This window comes from Pongo abelii, chromosome 6 (assembly GCF_028885655.2).
Source record: "Pongo abelii isolate AG06213 chromosome 6, NHGRI_mPonAbe1-v2.0_pri, whole genome shotgun sequence".
Classification (NCBI taxonomy): Eukaryota; Metazoa; Chordata; class Mammalia; order Primates; family Hominidae; genus Pongo; species Pongo abelii.
Window position 1 is genome coordinate 133,111,214 of NC_071991.2, and position 22,762 is coordinate 133,133,975.

Sequence of the window (22,762 nt, forward strand, 5' to 3'; positions counted from 1 at the left end):
TTTGCCTCAGAGTGTACAAAGTTAAGCCTTTCAGACTTCCTTGCTGGCAAAGATCGTTTGCCTCAGCACCGGGGGAGGGGGCGGGGGGAATATAAAGGGTCTAGGCCAGCAGAGGGTATGAGCCCGTGAGAAAGACCCCAGATCTTTTGGGAAGTATAGCTGCCTCCCTGGCAAAGTCTAGATGCCAGTCTCACGCCCAGATGTCAGTGGTCTCTCTGGCTAAAGTAGGTGCTCAAATGCTTCTCTCTGAGGCTCTCCAAAAAGGAAACCGAAGACCTTCTTTGGCTGGTACAAAAAGAGGAGGTGGAAGGGCAGGGAAGAAGCTGACAAGTTCAGGGACAAGGTCTTAGCTGCAGTTGAACTCTGGAATTTCTCCTGTTTACAGATTGGAAGAAGTTGTTAGCTTCTTTTCTCAGAACGGACATGTGGATTTGGGGCAAGGAAGAAAAGCAAAAGCAAAAGCCCAAACATTCTGTAAGTAGTGGTTCTTGGCAACATTACCTTACCTTGATCTGGGAGATGCTGAGCAGAGTCAAAGGGTTATAAAACCCACGTTGTCTTGAATTCACAGAACACAGGAATGGCGTTCCAAGATCTGCAACTATACTACTTGGAAATGATCCCCAGGCTAAAGTGACCAGGGAAGTGACCCAAAAACAAATTCTTCTTGACTTTTAAGGCAGGTGCAACTGTGGACAGCCCAGGTCCCCTGTGAAATTATCTTGCCATCGTAGGATGGGCTAGGATGACTCAACTCTTTAAATGCATGTTAAAGACTGGCTACTGTATTTACTACATTCTGGCCTCATTTTTTTTCAGTTATGATTTTGAAACTCAGAATGAACAATACCACGTGTGTGATGTTTTGGTCGCAAACATTAAAGACACCGGATAATTATAAGCAGCTGTGGAAGTCAACATCCACTGTTAAACCCATGAACCATTCCAAATTCCTCGGTGAGATACTCTGAGATAACAAAGATTCCAGTGAGCAACTCAATCATGACATCTTTATTATACCATAGATGAATATTTGTTAAATAAAAATAGGTACAGCAAGTGATACAATAAGACCAGTAGTTCTCCTTCAGAACTCTACCCATTTTTCAGAGGAAGGAAACACTTTTCCAGAATACAATGCTCAAGAAATGTAAGCCAGATTCTACTTGTATGAGGTATCTTAAGTAGTCAGACTCTCAAAAACAGAAAGCAGAATAATGGTGCCAAGAGCTGGGGCAGGCAGGGGGAAGGGGAAAAGAGGAGTTGTTCAGTGGGTATAGAACTTCAGAATTACAAGATGAGAAAGTTCCAGGGGTCTGTTTCACCACAACATGCATGGAGTTAACACTGCTGTACTATATGCTTAAAAATGGTTAAGATGGTACATTTTATGTGATGTGTTTTTTACCACAATAAAAAAAATATCGAAATGGATTAGGAAAGCAAGGGATGTTGTACAAAGTCATTTAACAAGCATTTGATTTTAGACCATTGGACCTGCAGAAATACTTTGATTTGTTAGATTCAAGGTGAGGTGACAGAGCAATGAGGTTTGCAGCAGTTAAATGTCTGTTGATGTCTCTTGAGTGACATTGGAGATAGCTGTGAGGATGCCAACGATGGAGGAAACTTAGAAAGTTTTTAGATCCTGGGCTGGGCACGGTGGCTCACGCCTGTAATCCTAGCATTTTGGGAGGCTGAGACAGGTGGACCACTTGAGGTCAGGAGTTTGAGACCAGCCTGGCCAACATGGTGAAACCCCATCTCTGCTAAAAATACAAAAAAATTAGCAGGGCATGTGCCTGTGGTTCCAGCTACTTGGGAGGCTGAGGTGGGAGAATCGTTTGAACACTGTAGGCGGAGGTGCCACTGCACTCCAATCTGGGTGACAGAGTGAGACTGTCTCAAAAACAAACAAAAACAAAACAAAAAACCCACAAAGTTTTTAGATCCTAAAATTTGTCAGCAGAAATGGTTACATAAGTCATGGGCAAGTTTCCACTACAAACATCACACTCCCATATTATTCTAATAGTAATTATAACCAAATGTGACCCCTTCGTGACTGTAGTTGTGTAGAGTGTGGCACTAATGAGGCAAAATAGGAGACCCTGTCTGTCTGTCTAGTCTACATTTCTACTATTCCTTGGGCAAAGAATAGGGTTTTTTGGCTGCTGGTGGTGATCACAATATTTGATTCTGCATGTCAATGAAGTCATTGTTATAAAACTCTCTGTGGGTAAACGATTATCTGCATTCAGATTAAAATAGTTTTTAAGATTCTAGTTACTGAAAATGAGTCTTCATTTGTCTTTAAAAAGGTCATGTCCTTCTTTTTTCTATTTTTTTTTTCAGTCATTGATTGCTACAGAAATTCAGGCCCCAATTTGTGTTTAATTTTTTTGTTGCTGGGTGAATGTTCCTGGGAACCATCCTCCCATTCATGGATTTCTTACTACTGGGAGCAGCCATCTACATAATGTGGTGGTCAGGGACTACAAGGGTGGGCCCTTCCATCTGATGATTTTGAGTACAAGAAAGCTTTCAGATCCATTGTCAAGGGAGTGGAGCCTCAGGGCGGGATACAAGACTGACTATCAGGGTATTGCACAGTGTCTAGGGACTGAGGCCATTGCTAATCCACTCCCCACCTGACATCTAGGAAAAGTACAAACTGTGAAGATAGGCTACCATGTTTATCTGCCTCTGGGCGATCCCAGCGCTGTCTGTACACTGACTTGTGTTTTACTTAGACAATGATACCCAGAGAAGACTGACAGACAGTGAGTGTTAGAGTGTGGGTCAGCAGAGATAGAGCAAAAGTCAAGCAGAAGAGTCTTGGAGATGCATCAAAAAACAGATACAAAGATATTTGGAATTGGGCCCAAATATAGAGCAGCAGAGGTACCAACTAAAATAAAAGAAAGAAGGACAGAGACAAGCAGAGTGACTGTGTCAGAGAGAATGTGTACATTTAGAAAGAGAAAGATTGAACAAAAAAAGCATATATCAGAATCTGCATTTGGAGGAGGTAAAAGAGCAGAATGGTCAGGGAATGAGAAAGAGAGACTGAGACTTACTAATCTTCTGAGCCTGAGAATATCAGGATGCAAAGCTGTGTTTTTCTCTGATGATGAATACCTTCTTCCTGTGTCCTAGTATTTCTCCAAAAAGGTCATGCGGCTAGCACTGCTAGGCAAAGCTTATTTGCTCAAAGATTTTGAAGGAGTCCAGACCTCATCATTATCAAATGACAACTGTTAAATACCCATTTCAGAATCAAATTTAGCCCAATAAATCCTCACTCATTCAAAGATCAGACTTGTTGCAGCTTTTGCTTGCCGAACTCAGCTGTAAACTTAGGAGAAGACAGAAGGATCTCTGAGCTAATGAGGAATCCTTATTAGGACCCAGACACTCGACCCCCAGCAGAGGCCTTCATCTATTAACTCTTATTTAACATAGAGTTATAACAAGCCTGGCTATTGTAGTTTGTAGGCAATGGCCAGCTAAGAAAGAACAGACTGTGAAGGGCAAGTTACATTGGTAACAAGGAAAAATATGCTCTAATAGCCTGACAGTGAGGGAGGCAGCAGAAAAACTCAGAACTGAACACAGAATGAGCAGTCTGGGACCTCTCAGGGTTGGTACAAACAGTTGAGCAGACTTCTTAGATCCAGGTGCTCTCCTTGTGGCATCTCACAGTTAAAGGATTGTAGGAACTTCATAGGTAGGAGTCTTAGAGATTATCTTATCCAACTCCTTCATTAGAATATTTAAATGATGATATGGCCAGGTGCAATGGCTCACACCTATAATCCCAACACTTTGGGAGCCTGAGGCGGGTGGATCACTTGAGGCCAGAAGTTTGAGACCAGCCTGGCCAACTGGCGAAAAACCATCTCTACTAAAAATACAAAAATTAGCCAGGTGTGGTGGTGTGCGCCTATAGTCCCAGCTACTCGGGAGGCTGAAGCAGGAGAATCGCTTGAACCCAGGAGGCAGACACTGCAGTGAGCCGAGATAGTGCCACTGCACTCCAGCCAGGATGACAGAGCGAGACTCCATCACACACACACACACACACACACACATACGGACACACACAAAAGAATGTTTAAATGATGATCTTTAAACAAAAGCTTAAGGTGATTTGTATACATAGTTTAAATAGATATCGAGTCAATATCTCTAAAAGGAAAGTTTTGGCATTTGAAAGGATAGAATTCTGTCATCTGAAAATCATTTTTATTTGGAGCATTTAGTTCTCTGATGTTGCTAAAGTATTTTTGCATGAAGACAGACAGGCACGGGCCTTCATGCCACCTTGTTCATTGGGAGACTCTTTCTGCATTAGCTTGGTTTTTCTATTCAAAGACAAGGCATGGCTGGACTGGGCTGTGGGCCCCTTCCTGTTTCTCTTCTGTGTTATGCCGGCTTTCAGAAAAGAAGAGTTCAGACATAAAGGTCATAAAATTACCGATTTTCTAATGGATTATTCTTGGCAACTTTTGGAAAAGTCAAGAAGTATATCCTTGGCAAATAATATATTTATTTGGGTATAGCTCTAATTTCTTTATATTTACTGTAGAACCTCTGGAAAAATGTTCATTCAACCCAGCACCCTAGTCCCTTAGGACCGAAGGAATCTGTCCCCCATCTTCCTGCCATGATGTCTCTTCTAGCTCATTCCTCACTCTTTTTAAAATTTATTTTTATTTTTATTTTTGAGACAGAGTCTCGCTCCGTTCCCCAGGCTGGAGTGCAGTGGCACAATCTCAGCTCACTGCAACCTCTACCTCCTGGATTCAACTGGTTCTCCTGGCTCAGCCTACTGAGTAGCCAGGATTACAGGTGTGCGCCACTACGTCCGGCTGATTTTTGTGATTTTAGTAGAGATGGGTTTTCACTGTGTTGCCCAGGCTGGTCTTGAACTCCTGACCTCAAATAATCCTCCTGTCTCAGCCTCCTAAAGTGCTGGGATTACAGGCATGAGCCTCTGTGCCCGGCCTGTTCTCACTCTTGAGTGTGTGTGGCCACTACTCTCGGTTGATGCATATCAGAGTTCTGCCTGCCATAGGCAAACCATTCTGCCCATGGAGGCATCTTCAATGACCACTCCAGCCCTTTCTTCCAGCCCAGGTCACATGATGGCATGAATCAGATGTGTCTTCCAGGAAACTACAAGGAGAAAAGAGCATCGGGCTTACTCTGTTTGATCTCTGCTGCTCTGTGTCAGCGGTAAGTGTTTTGTTGCTGGTCTCTGTAAATGGAGTAGAGAATGAAGACTTTCTGGATTACTGTGCTGGTCCCTGCTCTGAGGTCCTGGTGTGGGCCAGTCTCTCAGGGAGGTACTCCCGGCTGTAAGGAGCGCATCAAGTCGTGCCTCAGGGCCTGGAAGAGGCTAACGAGGGACTGTGCCCAGATGTCCTTCTGATAGCCGTGGGACAGGGCTGTGCGGTAGGCTGTGTAGGCCAGGGTCAGCACCGTCCTTTCAAAGTCTTCTTTCTTGAGGATGCCAGGGTGGCTGGAGAGGCTGGCACTGAGCCGGCGGATGTCTGGGATGCTCTTGGGGATGATGTTGTTGCAGATGGTGTGGAAGTCTGCGGCCTTCCGCAAGGAGGCCAGCTCCTCATCCTTGATGGAGATCTGCAGGTCAGGGCCGATCTCAAGTTCGGCCAGCAGGAACTGGTGAGAAATGTGGATGTGCAAAAATATGAAGTGAGGCATTGCTGAGGACGCAGTTATATTCATTATCACACACCTTCCCTTAGGGAGGCAGCTTCCAGAAGAGCTTTGGAACTCAAGAGACCTGAGTTCCAGTTCTGACTTTCTCACTTGCTGTGTGACCTTGGGCAAGTTACTTAACTTCTCTGAGCCTCACTTTCCTTCTCTGTGTAAATAATTAGTAACAACATCTACTTCACTGGGATATTGTGAGAGGTAAATAAGACAAATATGGACAAAGCTAATACAGTGTCTGGTTCAAAACCTGTATTTAAGGGACTAATTACAGTTTCTAGTGTCCTGGATAAACTCCTTCCCTTTCTTTTTCCCACCCAACAAAGATCATCTAAAGCATCAACTATTTCAGATAATTTTAAGGCAGAAGCTGGGAGACTCTTTCTGCATTAGCTTGGTTTTTCTATTCAAAGACAAGGTGTGACTGGATTGGGCTGGGGGCCCCTTCCTCTTTCTGTTCTGTGTTAAACCAGCTTTCAAAAAAGAGGAGTTCAGACATAAAGGTCATGAAATTACTGATTTTCTGTTTTTTTTTTGTTTGTTTGTTTTGTTTTTTTTTTTGAGATGGAGTCTCACTCTGTCACTCAGGCTGGAATGCAGTGGTGTGATCTCAGCTCACTGCAACCTCCACCTCCCGGGTTCAAGCAATTCTCCTGTCTCAGCTTCCCAAGTAGCTGGGATTACAGGTGCCTGCCACCATGCCTGGCTAGTTTTTTGTATTTTTAGTAGAGATGGGGTTTCACCAAGTTGGTCCGGCTGGTCTCGAACTCCTGACCTCAGACTATCCACCAGCCTCGACCTCCCAAAAGTGCTGGGATTACAGGCATGAGCCGCTATGCTGAGCCAAATGACTGACTTTCTAACTGATTCTTCTTGGCAGCTTTTGGAAAAATCAAGAAGTACATCCTTGGCAAACAATATATTTATTTGGGTATAGCTCTAGTTTCTTTATATTTACTATAGGACCTCTGGAAAAATGTTCAGAGTTTGAAGGATGCAGAAGATTGTGCTAGGAATCAAGTGGGACACAGAGATTTGTCCTCTTCTCTGACCTGCCCACTAAGCGTAGGAGCTGGGTCTGCCATGCACATCCCTGGGTAGTGCCAGGCTCACAGTAGGGATGGAATGACTCCAAATCCTCACTTTTCTCTCTGTCTCCGTCTCCCCCTGCCCGAATTCATCCTGCATGGCACTGTCTATGATCTTTCTAAAATATAGATCTCTTCGTATGACTCCCATGTTCAAGACTAGGCAAAGACTCTGCATTTCCCAGTCTGGTTCCCAAGGCAGGATTTGAAATCTCTCCCCCTGGCTTAACTGCATGGCTACAGCAAGTTATCTCTTATTTTATTTTATTTTTTTGAGATAGAGTCTTGCTGTGTTGCCCAGGCTGGAGTGCAGTGGTGCAATCTGAGATCACTGCAACCTCCACCTCCCGGGTTCAAATGATTCTCCTGCCTCAGCCTCCCAAGTAGCTGGGATTACAGGTGCATGCCAACACGGCCAGCCAATTTTTGTATTTTTGGTAGAGATGAGGTTTCACCATGTTGGCCAGGCTGGTCTCGAACTCCTGACCTCAGGTGATCCACCTGCCTCGGCCTCCCAAAGTGCTGAGATTACAAGCATGAGCCACCGCACCTGGCCCGGCTGTCTCTTTCTTAACCAGACAGTCCTAGTGCATGGAGTCAGAGGATGTCAAAGCTGGAGGGGAATTTTGGATAGCCTAGTTGAATTCTCTCATTTAACAGTTGAGGAGAGTCAGGCCCAGAGAGAAACAGTGGCTTATGAAAGGTGGCACAGCAGATGGGTGACAGAGCCAGGACTAAAGCTCAGAACTTGAGCGTGGGATCATAACACTGAACCAGTCTGGGTGGCCTCGGGAAATTGACCCTGTGGTTTGGAGGAGGAGTGGTGTCTCAGTGATGCAAGGTGAGAGGTAGTGGAAGAGAGCCTGCAGGGTGTTCTGTGGCTTCCAGAAACCCAGCTGGGCTGGCAGCTCAGCCAGACAGCATTGCCATCTTAGCATGCAGGGCCTTGGAGACAGGCTGCACCCAGCCTGCACCCAGACAATGGCTTGGCATTTCCTGGCGAGTCCTGCCTCAAGGACTTTGCTTGGGAATATTGCCACACTCTGGTGCTTGGGTGCCAGGAGTGACGCCTATGGGCCAAACCTAATCTTTAGTTTAAACTGAACTGAACTCCTAATGCCATCATTCTCTGTTATAGCATGTGGGAAAGACAGGAGGCATGAGGAATACTTTATTAATGAGCAGGTTCTATGACCTCTACAAATTAGGCTATTCCCTACCACAGCAGGGGTCACTCATGGTCAGGGGCTCAGGTCACTTCTCCTTTTCCAAAAAAGATAGAGAAAGTACAGTGTCTTTTGGGTGACTTGGATTGAGCACGTTCCCGTCTGCCTACCTCGTAGAGCAGCTCCACCTCCTCCAGGGAGGTCTGCAGGACTGGGTTCAATGGCAGTGATGAGGACCGCTTTGGCCGGTGGGCAGCAGGGAAGAGCACGGCTGAAAGAAAGAAAACAGTGAGTTCCTGGCTGCTGTGTGCACCCAGAACTTCTCCCTCTGATCCACCTTGAAGGTAGTCAAGGAGTCTTAAAAATGGACTGACTTGGCCAGGCACGGTGGCTTATGCCTGTAATTCCAGCACTTTGGGAGGCTGAGGCGGGCGGATCACCTGAAGTCAGGAGTTTGAGACCAGCCTGGCCAACATGGTGCAACCCCGTCTCTACTAAAATTACAAAAAAAACAGCCGGGCATGGTGGCGAGTGCCTGTAATTGCAGCTACTTGGAAGGCTGAGGCAGGAGAATAGTTTTAACTCAGGAGGTGGAGGTTGCAGTGAGGCGAGACTGCGCCATTGCACTCCAGCCTGGGCAACAGAGCGAGACTCCATGTCAAAAAAAAAAAAAAAAAAAAAAAAGGACTGACTGGAAAGTGGTAGTGGACACAGAGTGAGGAGAGAGGTGACACACTCCCCTGGTGTGGCCCAGAAAGCTCTCAGTCATATCAGACCAGTGGCTTAAAAACTGGCTGCTCATCAGAACCATCTGAGAAAATGAGAAAAGAAAAGAAAAAGGAAGAACCATCTTAGAAAGTTTTGCAAAATCTATATGCCTGGGGATATGCATGCTTTAGGGAATTTATATTAAACCAAAGCAAAATAAAGCAAAGTAGAAATGAGTGAGAACAAAAAGCCCCAAAGTCAATAAGTGAGTTCCCTGAAAACACTGTTCCCTAATAGCACTGCACACATCTTAGCACTTTATCAGTATGAAGTGCTGGTTTATGTTGATTCACTGCCCGTTTTAATCAGAAGATCAGGCTTCTGGCTGCCTCAGGCATCCAAAATATAGCTGCCAAGAGTCTGAACACACGTGACAAAATAAAGGATGAGAGCTGCACAAGACCCAGGCCCTTGGATCTAGGGCATCATTGTGGGGTCAAACTCAGAGCTTTCCCCAAGGGCTGCCTGATTTTTGTTTGTTTGTTTGTTTGAGATGGAGTCTTGCTTGTCACCCAGGCTGGAGTGCAGTGGCAGGATCTCGGCTCACTGCAACCTCTGCCCCCGTGGGTTCAAGTGATTCTCCTGCCTCAGCCTCTCAAGTAGCTGGGATTACAGGTGCGTGCCACCATGCCTGGCTAATTGTTGCATTTTTAGTAGAGACAAGATTTCACCATGTTGGCCAGGCTGGTCTTGAACTCCTGACCTCAAGTGATCCGCTGGCCTCAGCCTCCCAAAGTGCTGGGATTATAAGCATGAGCTACTGCGCCCAGCCAAGGCTGGCTGATTAAGGAATGCATTTAGTATAAAGTCAGTGACTTGACAATGCTGTTTCCCAGGGTTGCATGTAGAAGTGGTTACTGGAGGAAGATGAATTGCTGTTAGAGGTACACAGGACAGTAAGAATTAGGCACTGACTGGGGACAAGTGAAAGAGAAGACAGAACATCAGAGGGTATAGGAATGATCATTATAAATTGCAGTTCTCCAGGACCATGTCAGGCTAGGAGCAGATAGCCTTGGTCACCTCCACAGCCCCTCTGGGGAGCAGGCACTGTGCAGAAATGATTGGCAAGCCCTCCGCCAGCTAATAGAAAAAGGTACAGCCTCTTTAAGACACTTGATTGTGATCTACCAGAAAACTGTGGAAATAACGGTAAAAATTGGAGACTACAAGGTGTTGGCACCCCCTGAAGTTGTACAGGCATATTTTGCTTAATCATAAATGGCAGCTCTGCTAGTTGATAATAGTGCCCTTGAGCCATTGAGAAAAGGTCAAATTATGTTCAGTGTACGCAGTTAAAGAAGGCAGGCTGGGCGCGGTGGCTCACACCTAAAATCCCAGCACTTTGGGAGGCCGAGGTGGGCAGATCACATGAGGCCAGGAGTTTGAGACCAGCCTGGTCAACATGGTGAAACCCCATCTCTACTAAAAATACAAAAGTTAGCTGGGCATGATGGTGTGTGCCTGTAATCCCAGCTACTTGGGAGGCTGAGGCAGGAGAATTGCTTGAACCCGGGAGGTGGAGCTTGCAGTGAACTGAGATCGTGCCACACTGCACTCCAGCCGGGCATGGTGGCTCACACCTGTAATCCCAGCACTTTGGGAGGCTGAGGCGGGCAGATCACGAGGTCAGGAGATCGAGACCATCCTGGCTAACATGGTGAAACCCCGTCTCTACTAAAAAAAATACAAAAAATTAGCCGGGCGTTGTGGCAGGCACCTATAGTCCCAACTACTCGGGAGGCTGAGGCAGGAGAATGGCAAGAACCCGGGAGGCGGAGCTTGCAGTGAGTCAAGATCGCGCCACTGCACTCCAGCCAGGGTGACAGAGCGAGACTCTGTCTCAGAAAAAAAAAAGGCAGGGAAGGATGGAAATCATTTTAGAAGGATTGCCATCAGAAGTGATAAAAAAAAAAAAAAGGAGACATCTTTAACTTAGAGTAGCTTTCCTGAAAAGCTCACTGGTAGGGATCTCCCATGTCCCAGAAAAGCCTGATGGACATATTATAGTATTGCTGTAAGTTGCTTTCTCAGTAACTCATTTATGATCGATACCACAAGTTCCTCAAGGGCTTGGATACATACAGTTTTATATTTCCGTACCCATGGCAGAGCCTGGCAGGCTTCTGGGGTGTGCGCTGGGCATAGCTGTTGATGACGAAATCCCTGCACTAATGGTCGCCTCGGTCAGCAGAGTGACCAGCTCTGTTTCGCCAGACCGTGCTCAGGGAAGGAGCCATGAACTCCATGGCAATATCCTCTGGCCCGGCAGTTCAGCAGAGTTTATACTCTTTGCCAAAAAAGCTCCAGTTTCCCACAGAATCATAGATTTTAGGGCTTGAGGAAGCCTTTGCCCCTGTTCATCCATTGCCAATGCCTGTAGTGTCAGGTGGAACGCAGGAGAGTGAGGTGTCTGTGACTCCACTAGTTAACACTGTTAGAGTCACCAAAGCGGTTTCTTGGACCTAGCTCCAGAGTTCTGATTTAATTGAACCAGAGGGCAATGAACACGTTACGATTTCGTCAAGCTTCCTAAGTGCTTCTAATGATAGCCAAGGTTGAGAACCACTGTCCTAGTCAGAGTGAGCTTGACCTGAAATTGTGTGGAAGATGCTGACCCTAGGCTTTGTGGCTGCTCTCTGGTTAGACCGGTGGTTCCCAGCCTTGACTAGACATTCGATTCATCCGGGCACTTTTAGAAACCCAAATGCCCAAGACCACACTCCAGGCCAATTTGTGGGCATCTCTGGGAGTGAAATATAGGCACTGGGACTTTTTCCAGCGCCCAGACTCCAGTAGGCAGCCAGATCTGTGTTATCCACATCACAGACAGGCCGATGGTGTCCTTCTACCATAAAACAATTCAGAGCTCTTGCCTATCTGATGGGGCCTTACAAGGTCATCTGAAGAGACCAAGGTCATCATGTTCTTGGAGGTAAGGAGTGCAGGCACAAAGAGGGCACGGACTTTGTCTCTGCTTTCTCCTTGGTATGAGATGAGTTGGTCCTAGGTCAAGGTGTGGCCTGTTTCTTTCTTCATGCTCTTCTTTTCTTCCCGCCAGGAAGAAAGGAGGTGGATGAAACCCTCTTCTTAGGATAGGATCTAAGAGCGACTTTACTTCTTTAATTCTGCTAGAATTTATCTCTTATTGCCAAATTAAAGGTATTATTCCCTTAAAAAACAAAACAAAACAAAACCTCAGTCCCAGCAGATGAAGGCGATAGGGAGGGAATGTCAGGGAGTGGAGCCCTTTCTGCTCCCTGTACTCACAGCCGCTGCCTGCCTGGAAGTTATTCATGATCTTAGACCTGGACTTTCTTCGCTCAGTTGTTGCCCTGTGAACAGCAACATGCCTTTAATATGCTCACCCGAGGGACCCCTAGTTCTCAAAGAGCCAAGAAGAAAATACTTCCTGATTCAAAGCTGAGCTTGATAATGGAAACTTTGTCATTTCCAATAGCTCTTGGTCTCCTACTGAATAGTAACATTGTTTGGTGGAGACTTAGAAATAGCTTCAGACAACGGGAATGGCTATTGCTTTAGAATGTAAGTGTGTACCAAAAATTAACCGGGTGTGGTGGCAGGCACCTACAGGGCACCTGTAGTCCCAGCTACTCATGAGGCTGAGGCAGGAGAATGGCGTGAACCCGGGAGGCGGAGGTTGCAGTGAGCCGAGATCATGTCACTTCACTCCAGCCTGGGTGACAGACTGAGACTCCGTCTCAAAAAAAAAAAAAAAAAATGTAAGTGTGTACCAGGTGTGGCAGCTCACACTTGTAATCTCAGGACTTTGGGAAGCTGAAGCAGGTGGATAACTTGAACCCAGGAATTTGAGACCAGTCTGGGCAACATAGTGAGACCCATCTCTACTAAAAATAAAAAAAATTAGCTGGGCATTGTGGCACACGCTTGTGGTCCCAGCTACTTGGGAGGCTGAGGCAGGAGGATCAACTGGGCCTGGGAGGTCAAGGCTGTAGTGAGCTGTGATCAGCCACTGTACTCTAGCCTGGGTGATAGAGTGAGACCCTGTCTCAAAAAAAAAAAAAAAAAAAAAAAAAAGCCAAGCAAATGGGAGAAAGCATTTCCAATGAATGTCACTGATAAGGATCAATATCTAGAAGCTAAAAAAGAGGTCCTACCAATCCATTTAAAAAGTAAAAAATTAGAATGTATGTGTGGGAAGCACAGGAATCTTAAAGATGGGTCTCTCTCCCTCCCTTCCTCACCCCCACCCCTGTACTGGTCCACCAGGCCCAGCAGTGCTGCCCCTCACATTTCTGTGGCTGCTTTGACCTTGTGCATTGGGCAGGGGTAGAGACAGCTGCTGGAGTGCAGCCAGCTCTAGGGCAGACATCTCAGTGGCTCAGCAGCCACCCAGATCTGACTCCCTGTGTGAGGCAAGATCTAGAGAGAATAAACTTATCTCCACTGGAGAGGCTGGAGGTGGTGGGTGAGAAATAGCTCTATCTGATCAATGTCAAAATGCAGAGGTACAATTTCACAATGTACAGTCACTCCAAGATGTTCTTGTCCATAATGATGAAGGCTGGACCCCACCAGAAATGCTGATGGCTGAAACAAGGGCTGGCAAACTCCAAGATGTATATGTGCAAAGCTGGAAACTGGACTTGCTCCTACATTTTAGAAAATCTTGTTTCCCCAGGAAGCCTTTCCTGAGACTCAGTGGTCAGCTTGCATGGAAGTTGGCTGCCCAGGCTGGCCGTGGGGTGGGGAAACCAAGCGCTGCTCAGCTCCTCCTTGATTCTCTGGACAAATGAGCATCTAGGACACATGGGACCGACCAGCATAGAACAAGTGACTCATTTGCTAAAGGTCATGCCACATGGACTAAGTTAGTCCAGGAGCTCGATCCAGAGTTCATGATTCATGTGTTATAGTGTGTTCTGTCCATGTCTTCTGCTGAGAGATACCTCTGGAGCTCAGGCTAAAGCTCTTAACATGTGGAGCACAGATATAATAATGTAAGAGCTCAGGGGCACCCACTGTGTGCCTTGTGCTGTCCATAAGTACCTTGTGAGGTAAATATGAACTTTCCATTTTATAGATGAAGAAACTTGGAGGTTAAGAAAATTGCCCTAGGCCATCCAATTTATTTGAGGTAGGGCTGGGATTAAAATCCAGATCTCCAAGGCTCCAAAACCCAATCTCACCGATAAGTGAACAATGCTCCTTTTTGTAGTTACCTCTGCCCAGAGAGTGGGCATTCTTCAGTTCTGAATAACTACAGAAGGGATAAATGGTAGTTAGTTATGAATGAATGAATGCCTATGCATTTGATAGAAAATGTATTCTTAAATGGATCACACTATCTTTTCAAAACTCTGACTTTGACTTATAATAATGTGATATGCAAGGTCAAAGGACTACTTTTAGGATCACTCTCCTGCATCAATTCTCCTTTTCTCTCTCATTGCTCCTTTTTTTTTTTTTATTTTTTTGAGACAAGAGTCTTGCTCTGTCGCCCACGCTGGAGGGCAGTGGTGCAATCTTGGCTCCCAGGTTCAAGCGATTCTTGTGCCTCAGTCTCCTGAGTAGTTGGAACTACAGGCGCCACCATGCCTGGCTAATTTTTGTACTTTTTTTGTTTTAACTGGAGACGGGGTTGTTTACCATGTTGGCCAGGCTGGTCTCAAACTCCTGGCCTTAAGTGATCCTCCTGCCTCAGCCTCCCAAAGTGCTGGGATTACAGGTGTGAGTCACCGTGCCGCCCCTTATTGTTCCTTTGCAATCGTTTGGCAAAAGCACAATCCAGCTCTGCCTATTCCACACCTGCGCCTGTGCACCTGAATGTGGCTAGAGAAAAACGCTCTTTGTGATGACTCCATTTAAAATTACAACCCTCTGGACTCTGTAGCCTCTGTCCCTACTTTATTATCATCCAACAAATCACCTGTTTTAAAATATAAATATATTTGTTGCCTGTTTCCCCTCACTAGAGGGTATGGGATTTTGTCTGTTTTGTTCACTGTTGTATTCCCAGTGCCTAGCATCATACCCCTTCCTGTTTGTCAAATGAATAAATAATCCCACAGGAACACATTACCTGCCCTGGTCACTAAGCTCTATTCTTTTCAAACAGAGTACCTACAAAATCCTTCCTTTTCTAGTAGGGTGAATCTAGAGTTTATTTGTGGTTCTCGGTCTTGGCCAATGATCAGAAAGTAGATGTTGACTTCTGTCTCCACCACACCCTCCTCTTATCCCTGGGGAGTCCCTGTTTGGGCCTGGATGAAGCTATTTTTTAATTGATCTCAGTGAGTGCTGTCCCCTACCTCCCCCACACCTTAGCCCTTCAAAGCTTTCTTGCCTAGACAAACAGCCAGAGGCACTCCAATGGAGTAGCCTGCCTTTGTTTGGCAGCCCGACCTTCTCTTTGACTTTCTGTAATCTGGGTTAAAAGTCTCTTTCTTCTTCTTTCCTCCCATCCCTCCGATATGTTCAGTAGCATGGTATTCAGGCTAATCATGCTTTCCCCGGAACTGTGCATAGCATTTGTGGCAAAGAGCTTGTTGGAAAGGATTCAAGCTGCAGACCATCTCAAGCCAAACTCCAACTGTATTTTTAATGAATCAGTTGAAGCAACTCGATGGAAAGGACAGTGGGTGTGGAAAGGAAAAGCTCTCGTTTGTAAAAGATCTTTTGCCAGATCTGACTGATGTCATTTACTTTTTGACTCCTGGGCCAGCCCTCTGGAAACACAGTGCTATTCTGAGCGAGCCAGGGTCTCGGCCCTGTGCGTGGGGGTCCTCTGGGAGAGCTCCTGAAAGGGCTCTGGCAGCCAGCTCCTCTTGGCTGGAAAGCTCCACCATGCAGGGGGAGCTTGGGGCTGCCGGGAGCAGGTGAGTGGCCCATGGGGGATGGAGAAATATGCAGAGCGGATGAATGAGGACGGGGCACTCTGCCAGCAGATGGACCTGAGGGATCAAATTCAACTCTGCCCTTGCAGCTGGGGGAGCTGGGGCACTTCCCTTCTTGCCTCACTCTCCAATTTTCTTACCTGTAAATGGTCAGGATAGCACCTGCTTCATGGAGTTACTGTGGAGCGAGGAGATGGCTCTGTATGGGGCACTTGGGCAGTGAATACTTAAAACAATTTTCTTTTTGGACACAGGGTCTTGCTCCGTCATCCAGGCTGGAGTGAAGTGGCGCAATCATAGCTCTCTGCATCCTTGACCTCCTGGGCTTAAGTGATCCTACCACCTTGATCTCGGGGGCTTAAGTGATCCTACCACCTTAACCTTCTGAGTAGCTGGGACTACAGGCATATGCTGCTACACCCAGCTAATTTTTGTTTTAACTTTCCCCTGAGTCACTGGAATTACAGGCGTACACCACCATGTCCGGCAGTCAGTGAGTACCTACTGAGTACTGACCACAGGCCTTTCCCTCATGGAACATTCATGACTGAGGACACACACAACCCTTAAATGGACACCTGAAAATGACATAAGTTCCACCAAAAAATGGAAGGGCTGCTCTATTAAACTACTTAAAAAATGATTTGTGTGTATTCAACAAAAGCATAGCTATTCATATCCTTAATAGATGCATATTTCTTTCATATCCTTAATAGATGCATATTTCTTTCTCAAGTCTGGCTAGTCCTCCCCCTTCCAGTGGTAGGACGTGGTATGTGCTGGGACATGGGCCACCTGTGTGTGTGTGTGTGTGTGTGTTTCTGTGTGTGTGTGTGTGTGTGTGTGTAGGTGTGGCTTTCCTGGCTTGGCCACAGGTGAGTCATTTGGTCTTCATCAAGCTGGTGGGGCTGGAATGGGTGATCCTGGATCCTGGCGTGGAAAGCTGCCTCCCAGGGTGGAATCCTAGAGAGCACTTAGGGAAAGGCTGGGAGGATGGTAGGAAAAAGACAGTCCTAACAACAAGGTGCATATTGCCTGTGGGTTTACATCTACATTTACCTGTTGGAGCAGGAGAGTGGAGGATGCACACGGGATAGTGGTGGGGCTGGGGGCCGAAGGGCAGGGGGTGGAAGAGGAAAAGCTCAGGAAGAGATTGCCCTAAGACTGTTTCCAAAGGGAGTACTTTGAATTGAGGCTAGAGGTAGGGTGGGGATAAGGATGAAGGTGAAATGAATAATACGTTTGGAAAAACTTATTCATTTGGGTGTGACTCCTATTCTGTCTTAAAAGAAAAGATGGCAAGAATTGTGTATTTCTTTTATAATTAGAAAAAAATGTGAAAAATGAAAAAAAAATCAACTACGTGGAAGGCATTTGATGATGGTTGGAGGGACTCCATATCATTTGTTGACTCAGCGCTGACTTGAGCCATTAATCTAGCACGTCACATCCGCTGCCTCATAGTGACCTCGATATCAGATGGGCTGGCTTTGAGTCAGTGGATCGTGAACTCACTGTGGAAAGACCTTCCCCAACGCAGAAGGACATGGCCCAGAGAAGTTGCTCCCAGGATGTTGCTGTAGATTCCCCTGTTAAGAGCCTTAAACTTCCTTTAATGAAAAATTTTTATTTTTCAAAAACTGGTAGGCAATAGCTAATATTTATATTGTGCTTTGTCATTTACAAAGTATTTTCCTCTATATTTTTGAATATGACCCTCACAGTAACACCATGAGGGTTTTATTGATGTGATAGATGTTAATGTCACCTGTTAGTGAACTAAAGCTCAGAGAGGTTAAGAGACTTCTGAGATCACATTGCCAAACAGAGATGGAACTTAACCAGGACCCTTGCAGAGTAGCTCATGATGTGGCTGTCATGTTTACAAGCCATATTGCAAGTCAGATAATCCCTTTTGGCTTTGTAATAGCCTGTGCATTAGGAAGAGTGGGCACTATTACCCCGTTTAATAAGCAAATCCCCAGTGTGACAAAGTGGGGAGTGACAGACCCCAACTCCAAGATCTCTTTGCTTTTTACTTCCAAGTGCTACCTCAAAGTCTGTGCACATAATGAAAAGGGAGGTGTGAAAACAGGGTGACTATAGTCAATAACAATTTAATTGTACATTTAAAAATTACTAAAAGAGGGCTGGGCACTGTGGCTCATGCCTATAATCCCAGAACTTTGGGAGGCTGAGGTGGGCGGATCACCTGAGGTCAGGAGTTTGAGACCAGCCTGGCCAACATGGTGAAACCCCATCTCTACTAAAAATACAAAAGTTAGCCAGGCGTGGTGGTGTGCACCTGTAATTCCAGCTGCTCAGGAGACTGAGGCACGAGAATCGCTTGAACCTGGGAGGTGGAGGTTGCAGTGAGCCAAGATTGCACCACTGCATTCCAGCCTGGGCAACAGAGTGAGACTCCATCTCAAAAATAAATAAATAAGTAAATAAATAACAAATAAAAATAACTAAAAGATTATCATTGGATTGTTTGTAACACAAAGGCTAAATGCTTGAGGGGATGGATACCCCATCTTCCATGATGTGACATGCCTGTATCAAAACATCTCATAGGCCCCATAAATATGTACACCTACTATGTGCCCACAGAAATTAAAAATTAAAAATTAAAAAAAGGGAGGGGTGTACGTGTGTATGTGCATGTGTATGCAATGTTGTTATGAGAAAAATGAAGAATGCTGTATTATTTGTTTCTGGGCAATGATCACTTCACAGATCAGCTCAAAAGACTTATATCCCTGTTAGAGATGTAAGTCCCTAACGTCAGGTTTAACCATGAGGAAATAAAACCCAACATAAGTACAGTAGCTTTTACCTCCCTCCCATTTCAGATCCTTCTCTCGCGCTGCTCTATCCCCACTCCGGCCACTCCTTCCTTCCCTGACACTGTCCTTGAGAGGCAAGCAGGAGGTGCATCCATGCCACCATGCCAGTTGCCTTCCAATTTTGCATCTCTAGAAACACCTACTGGCCTGACTTGAAGGAGCCCATTCTTCTTGCAGTTCTTTCTAGGAGAGTGAACTCAGTTGACTTTAGGCAGTGGAAAGATTTCCGTTCATATTGGTGAAGAGTGGGCAGTGCTGTGGGTCCCTCCTTTCCTAACAGTGATAAACTCTGGCTCGAGGTGCTCCTGGTGTCTACCAAGCAGAGCCAGTCCCAGGGAAATGGAGAAAAGATGCCATCCAGCTAGGAGGAACTACGTCCTGAGGGGGAGGAAGTCAGTGATGAAAGAACAGCCTTTGCTGGGGTCCCTTCCTTTGTGAGGAGGTGGCGGGGCCGGTGGGTACAGTGGAGGTTGAAGGGTTGCTCTCCTCACCTGCCCACCTCTGGCTGCAGAGATGCGTCCCCTCCCGGTGAGGAGGGAACGTTCTGCAGAGCTTCTGCTCTGGTTCCCCCAGGGAGCAGGCCTTTGGCATCCCAGCCCCTATCACTCCATCATTTTAGCAGCAGACCTCAGCACCTGCTCTCCTGATGGTCTGGCCCAGCTGCTGCAGGTGGTGGGGGCAGTCGAAGAAATGAGTTCTACTTTCTATGAAGCAGAAATGAGTTCTCTCTGGGATGCCAGAAAGGGATACTCTCTGGGTTCTCCACCTCAACCTAATTTCCTCAGGAGCTTTGATTTTTTCCAGTGTAATTTCCCCATCACCCTCTAAGAAGGGGGAACATATCAAGAATCATCAAGCAATTGACAGAGATTAGATAAAAGGAGAGTGCAGGGCTTCTAATGTCCTTCCCTCCAAATTTTGAATTGCATTGAAGAAAGTATAATGAGCATCAAACAAACAAATGAATAAAAAGCAACTCACCCCTGCTCCACCTGTGGCACATAGAAGCCTCAGCATTGTAATACAACAGCAGAAGCAGCAACATCTTCCAATGCATCTTGTCCTTCAAAAGGTGAAAAATTGACCCTCAAGCCCAATGGAACCCCAGTAGCTGCAGGTATGCCCGCGCCGTTCTTCCCAGTGAGATGATGGAGTGCTTCCCTCCCTTCCTTTTGCAGACGTGCAGAAATGCCTACTCTGCCTCAGAAGGCTGGAGGCTGAAGGCTGCGTCCTGGGTGGGACAGGAGTCGGTACCTCTCTTCATTTGACTCTCTCTGGGATTGGGGTACTGGGCTTCCACAGAGAGACTCTGTTTTTGAGCACATCTGGAGTGACTCACGGGGCATGTGATCTCCTTGGCAGTGGGGCGGATAAATATAATTTCTGTACTTGAGTTCCATGTGTTGGATGCACCCACTGGAATTTTTCTTTAACAAACAGACCCGCGGAACTTGTTAGAGAGCCCGGCGAAGAGTTGGCTGCTCTCCCCGTCCACACATACGATACCAGAGCCAGGGGCGAGGGCTGGAGGCAGAGTTGGGAGCCTGCCTGGTAGACACCAGTGCTGGTTGAGCCTAAGTTGCCTTCAGGACAGCAAAATCATTGTGTTGCCTGGGCTGAGTGTCACTGTTGCCTGGCCCTGGAGCTAGACTAGGACATTGGCGCCTAGAGCCTGTGTCTGGTCTGCCCAGGTTCTGGATGGGTGGGGAGTTGGCAGGTTGTGACCAAGCCGAAGTGAAGAGGTGACATGGTGCATCGGTATTGTCTGTGTGAACGTGCATAGGTAATGATCCAGGAGCGTATGGGGACCCCGAACTCACATTGGTGATGCTCCCATTTCTGGGCTGTGCCTAGACCTGGGACCAAGCCACTTTGATTTTCCCAAGCAAAATGGGAGTGTCTTTCCATAGTCATTGCAATATACTGCCATAGACACCTTCATTCTTTCCCATATCACTTCCTCAACTTCTCCGAAATGATAGGGAATGCTAAAGCTTGAAGGACACTTAAAGATTATGTCATCCTGTGGGTTTTCCAGTTTGTGGAGGTGGTGCCCAGGGTGAATGGGCTTCTGGAGAGGGCTCCTCAAAGCTCTACTCTACTGCAAAAGCTCCTCTTTTATCTGCTATAAGAAGTTGTTTGGGAGCCGGGCATGGTGGTTCATGCCTGTAATCCCAACACTTTGGGAGGCCAAAGTGGGGGAATTGCTTGAGGCCAGAAGTTTAAGACCAACCTAGGGAAAATAGACCCTGTCTCTACAAAAAAATTAAAAAATTAGCTGGGCGTGGTGGCATGTGCCTATAGTCCTAGTTACTCAGGTGGCTGAGGCAGAAGGATTGTTTAGGCCCAGGAGTTCAAGGCTGCAGTGAGCTATGATCACAACACTCTACTCCAGCCTGGGTGACAGAGTGAGAACTTTTCTCTAAAAAAAATTAAAGAAAATCATTTTTTTGGGGGGAAAAAATACTAGACTACAACATTTGAAAACCAGTACTCTCACTAATATTAATAATAGCTATTAGGTGCTTAATTTGTTTCAGACAGCGTGCTAGGTGCCCTCCTTGCATTAACTGATTTAATGCATCCACCGAACTAGGAGGTTAGGGCACTAGCCAGCAGCACTCTCCAACAGAAATGTGATGTGAATCACAAACGTCACTTAACATTTTCTACAACTCATATTAAAAAAAAGTAAAAGGAGGCTGGGTGCGGTGGCTCATGCCTGTAATCCTAGCACTTTGGGAGGCTGAGGCAGGCGGATCACCTGAGGTCAGGAGTTTGTGACCAGCCTGGCCAACATGGCGAAACCTCATCTCTCCTAAAAATACAAAAATTAGCCGGGCATGGTGGTGCACACCTGTAATCCCAACTACTCGGGAGGCTGAGGCAGGAGAGTCTTTTGAGCCTGGGAGGTGAAGGTTGACGTGAGGCAGGATGGTACCACTGCACTCTAGCCTGGGCAACAAGAGTGAAACTCCATCTCAAAAAAATAAAAATAAAAAAATAAAAAGAAACAAGTGCAATGAATAGTAATACTATCTTTCATTTAATTCAATATATCCAAGATATTATCATTTCTACAAGTAAGTGATATAGTATTAGCAAGATATTTTATGTATATATAATATTTTCATGAGGTCTTTGAAATCTAATGTGTATTTCACACTTACAGCACTTCTCAAGTCACACCAGCCCTGTTTCAAGTACCTGATAGCTCCATGCAGCCAGTGGCTCCTGTATCGGGCAGTGCAGAGCTAGAAGATGAGAGGGCAGGCTCTGGGGCAAGATGCCTGTCTTTGTATCCCAGCTGTGCCACTGACTAGCTGTGTGATATTGGTGGAGTTCCCTAATCTCTCTTGGGCTTGATTTTCTTCATCTGTAGAATGGGGATAATAATAATTTCCTCTCATAGGGTTGTTTCAAGGAATCAATACATTAATATGTATAAATGTTGAGAATAATATCCGGTACATAGTAAGCATTGAATACATGTGAGCTCTATACACATGAAGAAACAGGCTCAGAGAAATCTATGTGATTTCATAGCCTGCATGCAAAACCACTCCCCTCGCCTGCCTTAAAGCCTTATATTTTAGGAACTCCTTATTGGAGTGCTGGTAAACCAGTTCTAGAGGGGTGGGGAGAAACCTTGATTTGTAGTGCCTGCCAATTCCCCTGGTGAAAATACTCATGGCTGATTTCAAGCTACTGATAATTTAACAAGTGGCTTGCAAAATTTCTGAAATATTAACAATCGGCTCTCAGGAAGTCCGTAAGAGCTGGCTCCAACACACAATGGCCTCTACTCATCAGATTAGTCTTACTGGCTCTAACTATCTTTGCTTCTGGTGTAATGTTTTCTTTTCGTACTTCGTAAATCTGCAAGGATTGCCCAAAGGACCTAGCACGGGGTAGCAAGCACCCTGCAGTTGCCCATTGAATACTTGTTGATTGATGCTGAAGCCAAGAAGGCTCAGCCCTCCCTGCTGTCCTGCCGACACTCTTGTGAGTGAGGACGATGGATGTGGCTTGCCAGGCCATGGGGAATCCAGGACCAGAAATCACCATCTTGGCCTCCAGTCCTGGACTTTTCGAATCTGTAGGCTCAAATCTCCAAACTGTCACCTACTAATTACTAAACTGGGGTGAGGATTAGCTTTTGGATTTGGACTGGGAATGAATGTGTTTGTAACTAATTTCATTTCTTAAGATGATAAGCCAGGCCTTCTCTCTCACCACTACACCTTGGCACCAGGAGGCGAACATCTACA

General features: G+C 46.1%; 1 protein-coding gene across 1 annotated transcript; it reads right to left on the minus strand.

Moving 5' to 3' along the window:
- Positions 1–988: 988 nt before the first annotated feature.
- On the minus strand, positions 989–20,963 carry FAM180A (family with sequence similarity 180 member A). The gene is made up of 3 exons (XM_024249593.3): positions 19,473–20,963; positions 8,167–8,267; positions 989–5,688 (listed from the first exon to the last, which is right to left on the minus strand). Exons 1-3 carry the CDS (start codon positions 19,546–19,548, stop codon positions 5,344–5,346), a joined length of 522 nt encoding a protein of 173 aa, XP_024105361.1. The 5' UTR covers positions 19,549–20,963; the 3' UTR covers positions 989–5,343.
- Positions 20,964–22,762: the final 1,799 nt, after the last annotated feature.